This window comes from Struthio camelus, chromosome 2 (assembly GCF_040807025.1).
Source record: "Struthio camelus isolate bStrCam1 chromosome 2, bStrCam1.hap1, whole genome shotgun sequence".
Taxonomy (NCBI): domain Eukaryota; kingdom Metazoa; phylum Chordata; class Aves; order Struthioniformes; family Struthionidae; genus Struthio; species Struthio camelus.
In genome coordinates, this window is record NC_090943.1 from 121,119,384 (window position 1) to 121,136,520 (window position 17,137).

At 39.9% G+C, this 17,137-nt stretch overlaps 1 protein-coding gene across 9 annotated transcripts in view; it reads right to left on the minus strand.

The window, feature by feature from the left end:
* TMEM241 (transmembrane protein 241) overlaps positions 1–17,137 on the minus strand; it is a 63,277-nt gene that overhangs the window by 34,524 nt on the left and 11,616 nt on the right. For 3 of the 9 annotated variants that reach the window (XM_068932348.1, XM_068932345.1, XM_068932350.1), the window contains exons 5-11: positions 14,544–14,621; positions 13,156–13,181; positions 11,641–11,692; positions 10,338–10,386; positions 8,243–8,288; positions 7,359–7,394; positions 578–612 (exon numbers count right to left, since the gene is read on the minus strand). In XM_068932348.1, coding sequence (XP_068788449.1) covers positions 578–612; positions 7,359–7,394; positions 8,243–8,288; positions 10,338–10,386; positions 11,641–11,692; positions 13,156–13,181; positions 14,544–14,621 — 322 coding nt within the window. The remainder of the gene's footprint in view (positions 1–577; positions 613–7,358; positions 7,395–8,242; positions 8,289–10,337; positions 10,387–11,640; positions 11,693–13,155; positions 13,182–14,543; positions 14,622–17,137) is intronic. The other 6 variants (XM_068932349.1, XM_068932346.1, XM_068932352.1 and 3 more) reach the window with 4 other exon arrangements.

Genomic DNA, 17,137 nt, shown 5'->3' on the forward strand with positions numbered 1-17,137 from the left:
TCAAGGCTCTACAGATTCAGAGGAAGTTCTGTCTTTTACCTTTTGAAATGCAGGTCTATTTTCCTTGCCATTTCTGACTACCCTCACGTGAGAATGCTGTATACACAATGTGAACAACCAGGCAGAAGAGGAAATTGATGTTTATTTAATACTTCTGTCTTTCTGATTGAACAGTGTTCTAGTGAAAGTAATACATAGGCATCTTGATTATTCTAACAACTGAAACATCAGTATGAGAGGAATATTGCCTACCCTCAAATACCTGATTCTCCACTTTTATTCTTTTTTTTTTTTTAAATAAAGAACCCTTATTATTTTACCATAAACCAGCTCAAAAGCTGTTTGTTGTCTGTCACATGTTGCTTCTTTGCAAAGGGCAGGTAAGAAAGAAATTATTAAATATCACATAGATTCCACAGTGCTAGGTACCTTCCTCCTCTTCCTAAAGGATGTCACATTATTAGTCATTTTGCCATTGAATTCTAGGGCTAAACTCCTACAGGATTAGGAGTTTGCAGGCATGGAAAGGGAAAGGTAATATGCAGACCTAATGAAGGAATATCTCAATCCACTTTACCTGCTGGATGGGATGCAGAGGCCAACAGGACCACACTGGAGAAAAAAAATTAATTTTATGCTATAGTATTTATGACATGGCCTGAACATATAGACAGTTTTGCATGTGTTCTTTCATGGGTGAAATAAATTTCACTGAAGTAGAATAACTGAGGCATAAGTACCAAATCAATAACATTGGTTGGGAAGGATCTCCGGGGTCACCTAGTTCAACCACTCACCTGAAGTCGGTCTATCACGAACACACAGACATGTTCCCTGTTGCTTTGTCTAGCTAGATTTTGAAAGTGTCCCAGAGTGCAGATTCCACTTGTTTTAATGTCACTCTGTCCCTCCTAATGTGCAGTTTTTAAGCAGCTTAGCTGTTGTACCATATTATACCATCTGCTACTCCTTAGAAGAGCATGACTCTCATCTTTGTAATTCCCTTTCAAGGGGGTATAGGCAGTTGTTAAGTTGCCCCTGGGTCTCCATTTTGCCAGTCTCACCAAGACCAGCTCCCTCAAACTCTCCTTGTAGTAGGCCATGCGCTCTAGGTCCCTAACAACGTCTGCAGTCCTCTGCTAGATTCTCCTCAGTTTCTCAGCATCTTTCTCAAAGAAGGAGGCCAAAACTGAATAGAGTATTCCAGGGGCAGCCTCCAAAACGCTAAGTAGGACAATACTGAGAGGGAGAACAATTTCCCTAGATCTGCTGGTCACTCTTCCTATATGTATTCCAGTATACACTTTGCCTTAACTTGCCATGAGAGTGCCTCATATTGATATTACCATTCACTGTAACCCCCAAGTCCTTTTCATTAGAAGTGCTATTCAGCATTGCCAGTTGGTGACACCATTGAGACAGAACTTATATGGAACTGTACTTGTGCCTAAACTTGTGTGCCCCTCTGTCCGGGGGGGGGGGGGGGGATTTCAACTGTGTGTGCAAATGTCTGGTCTGTAGAACACACATTTGTTATAACAGTCAAATACCCAATTCTATAAGTGTGACTGTGCATACACTGCATATTCATGCCCAAAACATCACTTGGAAAAAGGACAAATGCTGCAATTAAACAGTTTTTTTCAATGCACTTTTAAATACTGAGCATCATCTCAACTCATGCACGCTTTTTTCAAAGATGCAAGTGAATAAGAAAATCAGCTATGACCAGTTCTTTACTGGAGGATCATTTAATACTTTTGAGGTCCCATAAGGACTTCATGCTCTAAGTTTGCAGTATCGGTTGTACAGAGGCTTCTTCATCACTATTGACTGTTCCTGCCACTCTACATTGTTTCCAAGGTTAAAAGGCTACAGACAAAAATTCTGGGACACTTTAAACTGGGAGAAGCAAGCAAATCTTCCAAAGCAAAACTACAGCTCCCTCCAGATACCAACAATACATGCCCATGATGAAAGAGAAAAGAATATCTGGAGAGACCTTCTCTCTGAAAAGTAGCAAGCACTGAACTTATGAAGGTAAAAAGACATTCGTTAATGTCACGAATGCTAAAGCTAGGCAATTTCCCCTAATTACCACCAATTCTCACTAGGCCCAGTAGTAGCAGTAAAGTAGAAACCCAACCAGTGGAGGAATGGAATCCTGCATGACAAAAAGACAAGACGAAAGCAACAGCTGGAAGTGGTTCCAAGCACACACGGTGATGGGTAGAAAACTGAACTCCCTGTAAATGAGCTAACTCAGGTACCCACAACAGTACAATCTCATCAGCAAGGTGCTCAGACCAGGCCAACTCTGGTTTTTCAGAGTTAACACAGCTATTGTTTCCAAGCTAGTTCACTTTCAGCTAGTTCCCATTCTCTGTATGACCATGTGACTGCACTTTGTGGCCTCTCTTCAGCATGCTTCAGCGAATCACAGGGTTATTCCCAGAGGCACCTGCACCAAATGAACTCCAAAGAACATGGAAATCCTGTGACTAGTAAAGTCTCAGAGGGGAAGCTCATAACTGAAACCAGCGGTAGAAGACGAAGGGCTGAAAAAGGAAACTGGTCATGAAGGATATATAGTCAGGTATTTCAGGCTTAACATTTTATACAAAGTATTTGAAAGACTTACAACATGCAATACTCTTCTGCCCCTCCTCCCCCACACATACACACTCTCCCCACACTAGATGGCCAAAAGGAGTTCACAATAAATAAGCTCAATACCACAGTTTCCTGTTAAAAGACAGAAAAGGAAGCAGGGGCCTATCGCTTTTGACTGAATAAGAAAGACAACAGGAGACTGGAAGAACAAGTGAAACTGAATCAACAGTGATGAGAATTATGACTAAGCTGTGTTCCTCCGTTTTTGCTTTCTGCTTTATTACTACTTAAACAAAAAAAGTGAGATTGGGAAATGTTCAAAAAGAAACTTCCTTCTGCAACCAAAAGAAATTGATAAGGCCACCAGACACCCCAGGCTTGGATCCAAAGAAAATATGAGAGGAAAACAAAGCTTTTTTTTGTGTGAAGTGAGGGGCAGGTTAAGGCAAATGGGCTAGATGGCAATACAACCACATTGAAACTCTGCCCTGAACAGAACATCAGTAGGAAAGATAGTGATGTTGCAGGACCAGATTAGGGATTCAGGGGTTTCCAGGAGGACAGTCTGGACATCAGGTCTCAACAGAAGAAACAAAACCTCTTTGCAGGGCTCCTCTACTCTTCCTTTCTTCCTCATACTCATAATGCACTACTTTGGACTGGATCATCTACAGTTTTCCATCCGGCTAAAAAGAAGGGGGGGGGATTCAGCCAGAAAAGCAATTTATGCCCACAAAGCTGCCTTTGCCTATTACAAAAAGTCTACTGCAGCTTTCTGAACTTACAAATGTGCCAGATAAGCACATTTTCCAAAAGCCAGCTATAGTATAGTTACACAGGGTAGAGTCTTTACCCCACATCTTTGCCAGTACCATTTATTTATTCAATGTTTGACATTCTCCTGTTCTAAGTCCTTGTTTTGTCTTCACCAGTGACTGCTAGGCTGTCCGGCATGCCTTTGTGAACAGAGATAGCTATTGGGATGTACCAAAACTTTCTTCCAGGAGCAACATAGCTGTATCCACCTCATCATAGGAAAAAGATCAAGACAAACTATGACCCACTTCTAAGAAGCACTATGTATACCTCAACATGCTAGGTGAACATTACTACCCCCTCACGCTACCTCTTGTCAGCTAGCTGGGAAAAAAAAAAAATCTGGCTCCCACTTTGATGGGAGACCGGAAAGGAATAAAAGAAAATGTCAGGTTACTGAACAAACACTAGTTAGTATCAGTAGCACAGAAGTCAGAGTGCAGGGAAATATAATACCATGGCGAAAAAAAGCAGCTGCAGGAGCAAGACTGGGAGAATGAGGTTCTTGGAAGTGTATCTCCCCTCTATCTCCCCTCTTCCCCCTGCAGCTTAAATACAGGGGAGAGGGACAAGAGAAGCAGCATCACGCATCCCTTCGGCGCATGAAGTACAGTTCTGCTTTCCCTCCTATACTTGTCCCCTATCTGGCTCCTTTAAAAAAAATAAAAATAATAACGAAGTGAGAAGAATGCCACACTTTCAACATGAGCAAATATTTCTTCAGACCTATTTTGTTCTGGAAAGTTCCCATCCACGTACATTTGCTAACACCCTAATTTATGATATTTTCCCCCAAAATTTGTTCCAGATTTCAAAACAAGAAACAGTGCATGTAGGGACATAGTACAGTAGGAGACTTTGCTAGTTTCAGTTGCACCTCTGGCAATATCCAATAGAGCCAATGTAGGTAATATTTTTTAATCTCAACGTGTTTTTTTTAACCTAACATATTAGTACATGAAAATATCCAGTAGCTCGGGGCAAAACTTTTAATCTACTCTATCCAGGCAGCATCCACGTTCAGAGTACAAGTCTGTTTTTGTACTAAACAGAAACACTTTCAACAGACCCTACTATAATAAGCAATATCTGGCTGTGTTCACATAGCTGCTCTTCCCCCCCCCCCCACAGTCACACATTAGCTGTCTGAACCATGCTAGAAATGAGGAGCTGTAAAGGCCTATTGATACTATTCTTAATAAAAAGAAGTTGCATGGATACTACACTACGAAGTTCTCCTCATACATGGGAGTACAGACAAGACGACCAGCGCGTCACACTTTCCTATTCTGGAGATGAAACTGCGATCCTCTCTCAGCTGAAATAGGCTTTGAGAAGCCTGGTACAGAGAGAGCAGTATATACCTCAAAACGTGCTAAAATCACAGAATGTGATGTTGGGCACCTTCTGCCAGAGGTAGTCACATGTTTACAGTAACTCTGACCAAGAATTGACCATAAGGAGTTAGCACTCATTCAGACAATGTTCAAAATAAAATGTTTTATGTGATTTAAAATACATTTTTATTGTCTTCCATGGAAATTAAGCTAATGCAATAATAGTGTGTGTCTGTCAGTCACCCCTTACAGCTCTCAAACACATTAAGAAACAGTTTCATCCAAACTTGAGAAGCAGAGACCTCAAAGTTAATTACATGCTCACAGGTCTCATGAAGAGACAACTACCAGTGCCTTCTGTGACAGAAAGCTCTCAGCCTCATTAAACACCTGAGAATCTCCATTGCAGTGGTACCTCATGAAGGTCACAAACAAGGAGAAAGCTCCTGCCAAATTTCACACCATGCTGAACACCAACTATAACAACGAAAAAGAAGTCTGTAAGAAACCAGATGCCACTTGTTCCACTGCTCATGTAACTATTTGTTTTCCACAGACATGACGAGGCCCAAATGCCAGAGACTGCAATGTTCTCTAACAGTAGAAGCATGCACGTGGATGTGTGTCCATAGACCCAACATAAACAAACAAGTATATGTTCATCTGCCTTCTCTTTTCAAAGCACCACCTGTTCTCCAGCAATTGCTTTGTATCATCACCTTCCAAGCTACACTGACCTTAAGCCCTTGATGAAAATCTTCACAAGGTTTGATAACATATTTTTGCTTGTAAAGAGCTGCTTAAAAAAAAAAGCAACCTCCCAACTCCCACAACTCCATTGCTAAAAAAAGGCTTTTAAATACAAACCACTGCACCAGCAGATCTCAGTTTTTAGTGAACAATATCTTTTTCAAGAACCTCTAAACCAGTAATCATCCTTTCCATTCAATGTAGAACTCCTGCTCTCTGCTGGACACAACCTCACAGACTTCAAAGGATACCATCAGCTAACATAGTAGAGCATTTGACCCTAATTTTTCAATCTAAGCTGCAAAATTGAGACTCTGAGCTATAATTTGAATTTAAAGGTTCACGCTCAGGTGAGCTTCAACTAACATGACAATTGAGAGTTATAGTCAGACAGATGCCAAATGAAAAAAATTAAAATAAAGTAAATAAATTTTACTGTTCTCAATTTTTCTCCCTTTGACATTAGACAAAGAGCTGCCAGTAGAACAAAGGGCTGCTTTAAGCAGAACAGGTCTCTCAAGACTTCACAGATTATTTCTGTACATAGCAGCATATCTCCAAATTCTAACTGTAACATTCTTCTAAACAGCTTCAATAAAAGCAGCTGCCTTCTTTGACTAAACTTGACTTGCTTTGCACTTCACAGTAGATGGAAAATAACAACTGAAAACAACTTAAACAAACCAAAAGCCTACTGCAAGCAAACTGATATTCAGATATTGCCAATGCATGGATCCTTGGTGAATACTCACTAGAACTACACAAACCCATAATCAGAGGGCTGCACTACTCAGTTATGAATATAGGAGATGTGATTGGAGTAAGATGGATAGAGATACACTGTGTTATCAAGTTGATGTTCATAAGATAAAAGGGAACTGAAGTCAAACAACTGTCCTACACGCATCCCTATAAAGGTCTTTACCAAATGTGGTCAGACAGGAACACACAGACATCTAATCAAATAGACAAGCATGATTTCACTTTTGTGATGCTTAGCTATAACTTATGCTCTCTGTTCTGCTTCTACCCAAGCCAACTGATGGGTTTCATTCCGTTAGACCACGCACCTTCCTTAGAGCTTAGTATTCACACTGCATAGTATTTCCTTACAATTTCATCTACCATTCCAAGAAGAGGTCAATGGGTACAAGAAAGAGTGAGGCAAGAGGTTTGCTTATGGATGGAGGAGGATCTAGCAAAATCTCTGCATGCCTTACTTCAAATAAAGCCTCAGAAAAATCTAGTGGAAGCCATGCAAGCTAATTGCATTGGCGTAGATGGTTCTTTGGGGAAAGGACTGGACACCACCCCCACTCCCAACACACACAGGACTCTGGTTAGTGACTCAAGCTCTTTCATTAACCACAAAACAACAAATCAGTTTTGTATCTCCAAATCAGGAAAACCACTAAAGGTCTGAATTACTCAATCCCCCTAACAGCACTCTGAACAATTGGTTACTGCTCATGTTCTTTGCACATGGTACATCTATAATCACTATCTTCTCCCTCCGGCAATTTTGTGCAAGTTTGATTTTTCCGAGCGGAGATTGCCAAGGAGTTACCCCATAAATATTATTCTGGAAAGATCTCTTGTGCACATGGCGATTAAAAATTCATAATTAACACATCATTACTTCCCCAGGTGTACATTGGCATATCCACCTGTAACCAGAGCCAAAGCATTCAGCTGCTAAGCATGTTCTTTCCATGAACGTCCTGCTAACCAAGTATATTTAAGTAGTGGTAGCTATGAGTTTCCTAAGCAAAACATGGTTGAAAATTAAAACATATACCACACAAAACCAACCACAGTACATCAAAGACTTATCGATTTTACCTGAATACATAGTTGATATACTGCTGGTCCAGGTCACTGGGAGGGGGGGAAAAAGGTGTTTTTAGTAACACAGCTCATTTGATAGAAGAGATGAATATATTAATTTACACATCAGTTACACTGCTTTTACATTATTTCTGTTGTTACTATGCCAATGGTAATCTCATTGAAAGTGAAGACAATGGGAGACTGACTAAAGACCGGAATAAATGAGCCTATCCATATTCTATATACATATGCATTATGTTCACATACATGCTCATAACATTCAGTGGGAACGTATCCATCCTCAGTGGGAACATATCCATCCCCATACAGACAACTGCAGACTACAGATGCCATGAACATGTAATGTCACCTGATTTCAAACACTGTTTACTGCCGGCTTAGTTCTAAAGTAGTCATGGGATTGGTGCAAGGTTTCAAGATTAAGGTACTCATTCAAGTTTTGTTGCAAGTCACCAGCTGTTACATGCTTTCGAGACTTGCTCGCAAAGGGAGATACTGACACACAAATCCTGTGGCTTTCAAGTTTGTGGCTTTTCACAAACTAACGTTTCCTCTTAATGCCGCTGACGTTAATGAGTGGATCTTTTTGCAGGACTAAAGGATGTTATCTTCATCCTTTGATAACATACTATTTAAAATTAATGCAGTATTTGAATCAGTATAAATATCAATAGCCATATAGTATAGTTAAAATTATCAATAAATAAGGCTCCTCTGGTAAGGAAAAAAAAAAAAAAATCACTAATGATCAAGAGTGCCCCACTTTATTCTGATAAAGCAGAGATCCCTACAGTTTACCTCACTGCTGGATAAATAAGAGTCTAAACTTCTTTGATAGCAATCTCTTCCTTTTTAAGAGAATATTAGAACATTACCTTAGAGAGCTAGGTTTCCATAACTTGTGAAATATTTTGTAAGCTCCTGTAATTGAAATGACAAGTGTAACTGCTGCAGCATGCAATCACTCCGACAAACAATGAATGGTTTGGCCATAGTACAGACATGGAACCTTCTGAATTACAGCTAGCAACGTGGCACAAAGGATGCCTGAATCAGGAATAAAAATCACCTATCACTTCAAATTAATGGGTTTTCAAAGTATGACAGTACTCTGAGATGATAATACTATGTGTTTCTCCTAATCTCTCTGAAGAGATGACTCCCAGCTCATGGCAACCAAGGGGTGTGGGTACGTGGGCATGCATACAAACACACGAAGAGAACTGCTGCAGAAAAATGGGTTCTTAGGGCCCACCCATGGGGGGGGGGGGGTGGGGGAGGAGGGCTTCTATGACGCCTTCATCCATGTAGGCCTTTGCGACTGTTGGCTCTAAACTAACTTTGCTGTTTGAAGTTTCCTCAGCTTTAGACTCTCTCTAAAGACACTTTAGACTTAGTGTCTTTAGGTTCCTGACACTCTTGACCTATTCAGCTCTTAGTGTGCTCCCACTTCTATTTTGGGAAAGACCTTAACCAGTCAAGAAAGGAATAATAAAGCTTCCGTCTCTATTTTTTTCAGATCCTTTCTTCAGGGCTTGTTTTTCTTTAATCACAAAGAAAAAAAATCACAAGATGAAAGGCAAATCTGCTAGAACACTATGTAATAAATCTCTTCAATTCTGCCTCCTGTAACCAAGCTGAAAGGTAGAACACACATCCTTCCTTTAATGCTGTCTTAACTGTATGTTAGGTTGGTTCACCTGTTCATCCTCTCCTGTAGCATCTTTACTACATCTTAGTTAATAGGAAATGTAATTGCACAAAAACTCCCAAGAGGCATGTCAACAGCTTTCTCTCAAGAACAAGAGAAACAGAAAGAAGCTATATTTTGAGCATAAACATTATACTAACACTTCCTACATGTTTCAACCATATGGCAGAGGGTGCCTGAAAACTCAAAGCTGCCTTCCACCTCTGTGGCCTAGCACTGTTTTTACAAATAAGACCTCTTGATTTCGAGAAAGCAGTAACATCGCTTGCTACAGCAAACAAATATTTGAAGTGGAAAATCCTTAGCTTTTTGTTTTTACCTAAATGATCAAATATTTACCATATGTCATTTCCTAAAGGAAAAAAATATACTATTTGTTAATTTTATGTTAACATTTTAGAATGGAATCTCCAGACCTTCCTAGACACAAATGCATAAAAAGATGTAACCTCTGCCCTGACAAGTTTACAAAATGAATAGACAAAATAAAGACAGAATCATCTCTAATCTGCAGACAAGACTTAACATATGAATCAGTCGCTCAGTAAGTCTGTAAGACAGCTAAGAACTAAACGTAAGTTCCTTATTATCCAGTCTAATGCTCCAAAAGACAAAATTATCATCTCCTAGCTAAAAATTGCCACTTTTCTTTTCTTCACGTTCTCTGGGTCTGACTTACAGCTTTCAGGAAGAACATGATTTATTTAAATCATTGTTCACTCCGAAAAAGACAAAAGAGAAATATACAAATACTGACAGGTCACGAAACCCACAGTTAAAAACAACAAAAATGCATACGATTGCACAAAAAACCCCAACATTTCAACACCATTGAATATATTTCCAGAGGAATGATGTTTTAGAATATTTGTCAATTTTTAAATAAAAATCGGTGTGTGCAATAAGGTTTTAACTACAATCTACTCCTTGGTTTTGTTTTTCATGTTTCCTTTTCCCCTCCTCGAGGAAGGTTTCTTAGTGGATACCATCAAAAAGTCCCAGAAAAGCTGTTGATTAAAACTACATGTGCATTTTCTCATGCAATGTTAAGTGACTGCTACATCTAGTTTATTGTAGTTTTCAATATAAAAGCTATAAAAGGAATGAACTTTCCTGTCTTTCCTGAGCAGATCTTTATTCTTTCCAAGTGTTTCTTACATCAAGAATCTCAAATATCAATAACTTCATAACAAAGCTATGGCTTGCATGTCCAGCACATTTACTTTCCCCAATTCTTTTTCCAAAAGACAAAGACTTACCAAGACAGATCAAGTGAATAAGAGCCCATAAATAACCGTTTAGATCAAACTGCAATAAAGAACATCTAAATAAATGCAGGTTCATGTAAGCACACATGTGCATATTTCCTTGCAGTTAAACAAAGCAAGTACAGAGGAAGCTATACTACAAAGAGCAGTGTATCAGAGAACACTAAAGGTTTCTCTGTTCCTCTGGAGACCAAACATACAGGATAGCTCTCTCCCTTTCAGCAGATGCACATCATTTTAAACAATCTGAGAACATGGACCCCACCATGTTTATTCTTGCATTGCAGCCATTTTTCATTCAGCAGAACTTATGACTCCTCCTGTACATTTGGACAGACAGTCAGGGATGAGCAAGGGGGTAAGAGGTTTTTTGTCTCCTTTTCCCTCTCAGCCCCCGAAGCAGCTAAACAGTCTCTCTCCCCATGGCCCTCACTCACTGCTGAACTATGATAGGAGGAAATTTACTCCTAGATCAAGCAAAAGTGACAGGGAAGAGCATTCCATTTGCTTTTATATACAAACCTTTTCTTAAAAGTATCAAAAAGAATGCTTTAAGTGGATTATCTACCTCGGGACAAGGCAAGCTCTCTTCACCATCAATGGGGAGAAATAAATATTTTTGAGGGGAATTCATCTGGCATGTTTTATATGTCTACTTTTATTTGAGATGATTTATACACCAGAACTACCTACTCTGCCCTATCAACTAGGAAGAATGCTCACAAGGCCAGCTCAGGTTCAACATCATGGATGTCTACATTTGATCAGATGCACCCAAATTCCCAGATTTATCAGACATAACTTTATAGATGAACTGAGGTATCTTCATCAAGGACGTAGCCTTCCTAAACTTCCAAGAGACAGGCACCTCCAAAGAACAGATCTTCAGCAGACTAGACTACTCTCCAGAGGTACCTCCTCCCTCTCTCCAGGGGCTACAGAAAGAGCGTAGAGTGATTACAGAGCTAACTTAGGAACCTGCTGAAAGTATGTGCAATAAATTCAGGCCTAAGTGATTTGCTTAAAGCCCTTCTAGAAGTTCAATAAAGGTTTTCCCAGCCTCAGGCTTCACCCAAGAGCTCCAGGTCTGCTTAGAGGTTTTACCACAATGCAAACACATTAAAAACAGCAACACCATAACATGGCAACAGACCACACTTACAATTCCTTCACAGAACTTAGAGACCACCCTAGCTTACAAGTAAAAGCTGCATCATATATATTCTCCCTTATATACTAACAAGATGTAGACTATCAAGGTCAAACTAGAGCTGGTTTACAAAGCAGAGCTCACCTGTGTGTCACATAAAGGAAGGCACACTGCTGCTACCAGGAGGAACAATGCACTGTGGGGAAGAGAAAATACAAGACCAAAAGCTCATAACCTGGATCTGTACTTCCCAGGGAGTCCGGAGGCTTCCACTCACTTTTACGCTGGTATTTCACTTGTTTCATTTTTATTCCACAAATTTAAAGAGTCATTTCTGCTAACAAAATTAATTTTTATATCATGTGTTCTTCATAATTAATACACAGCAAAGTTGCAATGGAGAAAAGTGTCACAAAACAGCCTCATTAGTGATGCAAACAGGCTTTCTTGCAGGGAGTATTGGTCTTCACTTGCCATCTGGCTTCCCTAGCATGCTTCAGAAACCTAAAAGAAAACCCCTTTTTATCTATGGATGGCTCCCAGAAAGTTTATTCATTAAATTAAGTGGCCTATTACAACAATTTCAGCAGAAAGAAGCAGAGGTGACTTTCAAGGTTATGCCCTAACTCCAGAATGCAGACCAAAGTGGGAGCTGGAGGTGTTACACTTAAAGGTACCTTAAGAACAGCACAAGTCCTCCTCTGGTCAGATGGGTCGGGCTAAATAAATCAAACTGTGGCTGAGTCAGTATTTCTACAGGCTACACTGAGCACACAGAGACAGGATTTCTATGGACTATCATTATTAATGAGTATTTGCTTTTGCAGTTCATTTTCTGACTTTCTAGCACAGTAGAAGGAAAAGACAGAATAAAGAAGAAAAACTGCTATCCTGGCCTAATAAACCAGTGAGTAAAACAAGGTCATAGTAAGCCAGATAACAGAAGCAAATGAGAAAAAGTAGGACGACAGAGCATCTAAACACACTGAATAGTAAACCCACATTGTACACTAAGAACAGTGAAAAAGACTACAAAAATATGAAGAATATCAATTATATGTTCTTCAAGGGGATGGGGGAAGAAAGAAATTTCTAAAATATGAATAGTTGACCTCTGTTTTTCACTTTCTCCTTTTTGAAGTCTAAACATCCAGGGCCAATAAAGATTTGAGGGTGTGTAGCTTCATTTGAATGATGTCAATAGAACTGGATGTCACCCACCTTTTCTTTCTTAGAAAAGACATTTTTAGTTGTTTCCTATCACATTAATTATCTTTCTTACTGTTTAAGATAATCTCCTGGAACTTTAAAACTGAGTTATGTCTCCTTCCCACCCCCCCGCCCCCCCCCTTTTTTTTTTAAATTAATATAAGCATTGCTTTTTTTTCCCCCCCCATCAATACTGCTTTTCTGACTTTTTAAAATTTTTATAAGAAAAAAATATATGTTTAACTAGTTAAAAAAAGGAAATACATTTAAAAAAATTTAATTACTCCTATGTTGCAATTTAGGCTTACTGCCCACAGGAATGTGTCTTACATTCTTTACTGCTTTGGTGTGCCATTATCTGAAGAAAATACAAGAAGCTGGAGCCAAAACAAGTCTGAATCTGAATCTAGAGTTTACAACAAAAAAAACACCAACCAAACAAATACTTACCTACAGATTTTCAGAAGAGAGGTCTGCTGTAAAAAAGAAACTGAGATTAAAAAAACAAAAAGGCAAAAGAGTGCTTTCCCCTTCCATAAACAGGAAAATATCACAGCTGATCTTACTGCAGCAGAAATACTAAACAAAAACAGTGAGCAACATTCCACAATCCATTATCTTTGAGTACTGCCAAGCAAATTTAATTTGAAAAAAGACAAAGGTTTACAGATTGGCCTACTCCAACTTCTGATTTATCCTTTCAGACTATTTGCTCCTGAGTAAACCTAAAACCAGATGTGAATTTTATCTTGACTTTTACCTAAACCGTGTATTGTATGTATTCTAATATTGAGTATTTTTAATTCATTAGGTACTACCCCAGTCAAATTAGTCTCAGTCTAAACTCAGGAGAGTTTCTGCAATTCTCTGGTCCAATATTATTCCCCAGAGGCTTCCCAGCAAGACCTGGCTTTGTATTATCCTTCTCCATAGGGCTTTGGTTTTTCAAGGAGAGGAAATCTAGGCATGTGAGCTGAAGGACAACATGGCACACTTTGGAAGGGTCAGCCATTGGGGGACAACGTCCCAGGGTGTGCCACAGTACACACTGTTATGCCCCTTGGACATAGCCTTAGGGAGCTCTTGAGTTTATTAGGAGTAGCAAACACTGGCCATTTGTCTCTCTCCACATACACAACAGAGACAACGAAGGGAATATCCCTTCCACAGCAAGCTACCGGCCTTTGTAGAAAAGAATTTGCCATGAACCACTTCCCAGTGCTACCTCACACAGCAGCTTTCCAATCAGACAAACAGAAAAGCATTTCATAGCCTAAGAAGGCGGCTCTCCAATGCAGTTTATGAGAAACAGACTCTGCTCTTAAAGCAAGCAGGAATTATTCTCCCAACTTTAAAAGGTTTCGGGACACATTCCAAAACATTAAAAAATAGATCCAAAAACTGAATTTTTTTTTCCTGCATTTCATGTGGAGATGTAATCTACCTATAATTATACAACGTATCAAATGCTAGATATATTATACTGGCTAGATGTAAGGACCCAGTTCTCCCCCCTTAACTCAAATGATGAAACTCTTACCTATGGCAACAGAGAGAGAGGGGATGTTAATTTTCAAAAGGGGGAAAAACAAAAAGCCTGTCTTAAAAACACAGGTCAAATGGTCGATATGCATTTGCGGTGTTTCCTTAACTAAAGGGGAAAATAAAAGGTCAAAATAGATACTTGCCATCAGCAAATCTCTCTGGGACTCATTAATGACTAGCTATCACAGTAAGCCTACAAGGGCAAACAGTACCAAAGCCAGTAATAAGAGAAAGCCGGTGTCTTGCTATAAGGCAGTTATATCAAAGGAGGTATCAATTAATATATCAATTACCTCTTTCTGCACAAACTTCTGGAACCCACAGGTTATAACTTCTGCCGCATTGTGTACTGTAAGGAACATCGGAATTGGCTACCATTGGAAGAGAATAAAAAACAGTCTGAATGAACTCTGAACAGTCATGGACACAGGAAGGGGTACTCTAAGGCTAGCTGTCCCAGGGTTGTTTTTTGTTTGTTAACTGTAAATCCATATCACAGCTCCTAAAAGTGCCTTAGACCCGTCCCAAGAATGGGATCACTATCCCACGACAGAGGCACTTTCATATATCTACCTTTAAATCCAGATCCTGCTTGTTTCTCTGACTTTGGGGTGCACACTGTGTTTGTGCAGAGCTACCACAGGGAGATTGTTCCAAGTATACGCTTCTAGTTTTGCCTCTCCGTTCACATATCTGCACCTTCCATAGGAAACTGTCTTCATTAGTTTTCCCATCTCTGTGGGCTGGTACTAAGAATACGGTGTTATTCCTAGCAACAAAACTATGGGTAAGATGATTGTAGGTGGTTGCTTTCAGTTACTACTAAGAATATCTGCCAGCAATTAGGGGAGAAATATAATAGTTCACATATGAGTGATGCTGAAATTAGAGCCAACAAGGCATCCGAACACTTTCCTAAAATGAAATCATTAAGAAACAAATCCCAATGATAATGATAACGAGTCAAACACCTACCACCCCAGGCAGAAATCAGCCACTGATTCCCAAATCTGACTTCCTCCAAATCAGATCCATGGTGTAGCAGAGACTGTCAAAACTAAAGCAACCTCCTACCCCAATTTAGGTTACCTAAAAAAATCAAGAGTTTTAGGAAGCACTATTGTGCCTGCTCACAGATAATACTTAATTCACTCTATGCACATAAGTGGAGAACAAGTTAATACCTCAGGGATGTCCATGCCTCCTAAGCATCAAGTGATATTCTTAAAGACTTGAGTTTGCAAACAGAAATCTGGATTTTTCTGGATCTTTTTTCTTTCCCCTCAAGCTGGATAATCATTAATTAGTCATAATGACAAGCATCATGGATCCACAAACAAAAAATGTTACACCAACATAACTCTTAACACCTCTAAGTTAGCAAGGAATGAAAACAACACAAACAGCTGAAATGAAGTTGTCAGCTCCTGTTTCACCAGTACTGAAAACCAATTCTCAATCCTGTTGCTGCACAACTGAGAACATTAAAAAAGAGGTATCTAACACTAGCATTTTGTGCTTGACACGATAATAGGAAATGTAAGGGGAAAAAAATATGTATACAAGGAAAGTTGACAGCAAAATCTATATTCTTCCTTTTCGGGATCCAATCTGTTGGGGTTTTTCACCCTCCCTCCCCCCTCAGCTTTTGGCTCTTCTAAACGTGTTTTGAAGCCAACAATGGCTCCAGTTTGCCTAGCTCAGTTAACCTTCTCCGTATGTTTGTTGTCTTTGATGTGACTATTTGTGAGTGGGCTTAATGCTTACGAAAAGAAAGGTTTACTGGTTGGGCAGGCAGGGTGAACAGACTCTGTACAAACCTACTCTCACAGTCCTGCATAATTTTGCTAATGCATCACAGTCCAGAGCTAAGCAGCCCTCCTCTACTGCTAGCCCTGAACTCCTGTGCAGGAGAGACTGCCAGTGTCTCTTGAGAGACAAATGGAGATTAAGACTCTAGTTCTGCCAGTAAATAGGGAGCGTTTGAAAGCAGGTGCTCGTGGACTTGATCAAAAAGACTTCACATAATGTCTATTTTAGAAGCAGACTCGTTTAATTCAAATACACTGCTGTGGTGAGACAATTCAGATACAAGGATCAGGAGAGTCCTTTTTCCGTCTCCATATGCAGTAAAAGCAGTGTAGGCAAAGCTGCTGAAACTAAAGCTTGCATTTAAGATTGACTTTTGCCCTAGTACAGTGCTCTACATGCCACTATGGCTTGAGACTACTCATCTTTGTGTCTTTCCTCCATGCTAAAAGAGTCATAGAATTAGGTCCCTAAATTCCCATCTACGTACAACAAAAAAAGCCGTGCAGAAGTGGAAAGCGCTGCTCAAGAAAGATTTGGGATATATAATCAAAACTATTCACACCAGGAAGAGACTCAGGTCTTGTGCCTCTCCAGCACATCTCACCCTCTTCAATGATCACAGAGTAGGGAAAGGAACGAAATAAGGTAACTTACAAGAGAACTCAGGAAGATGAAGAAATAGAAGGAGGATGTGATTCATACCTCCTCCACCTCCCAGGTGAGCAGACAGAAAAACTGATGCTGCCAAAGGCTTGGTTACTGTTTCCAGGCAGTTCTTTCCTTAGGAGATCTCTACTCTGTTTACGCGAGGGAAGCCCAATGGAACTTGCTTTGATAAAGAACCAAGAGGAAGTCGATGCAATTGCCACGAGACAGCTAATCTGGAGGCATGTGGCTTCTGAGCACATGGCCTTGCTTTCCTCAATATCACCTGAGTCTGAGATCAGGCCCACAGCCTTGCTTGTGAGATCTCCCATCCTCTTCTGCCCTGCCTTTCCAACAGGATGTTCAAGAAGGGATCACTGCAAGCAGATCCTTGTTGAAAATTCCCATTTGATCCTTCTTGGGGTTTAGG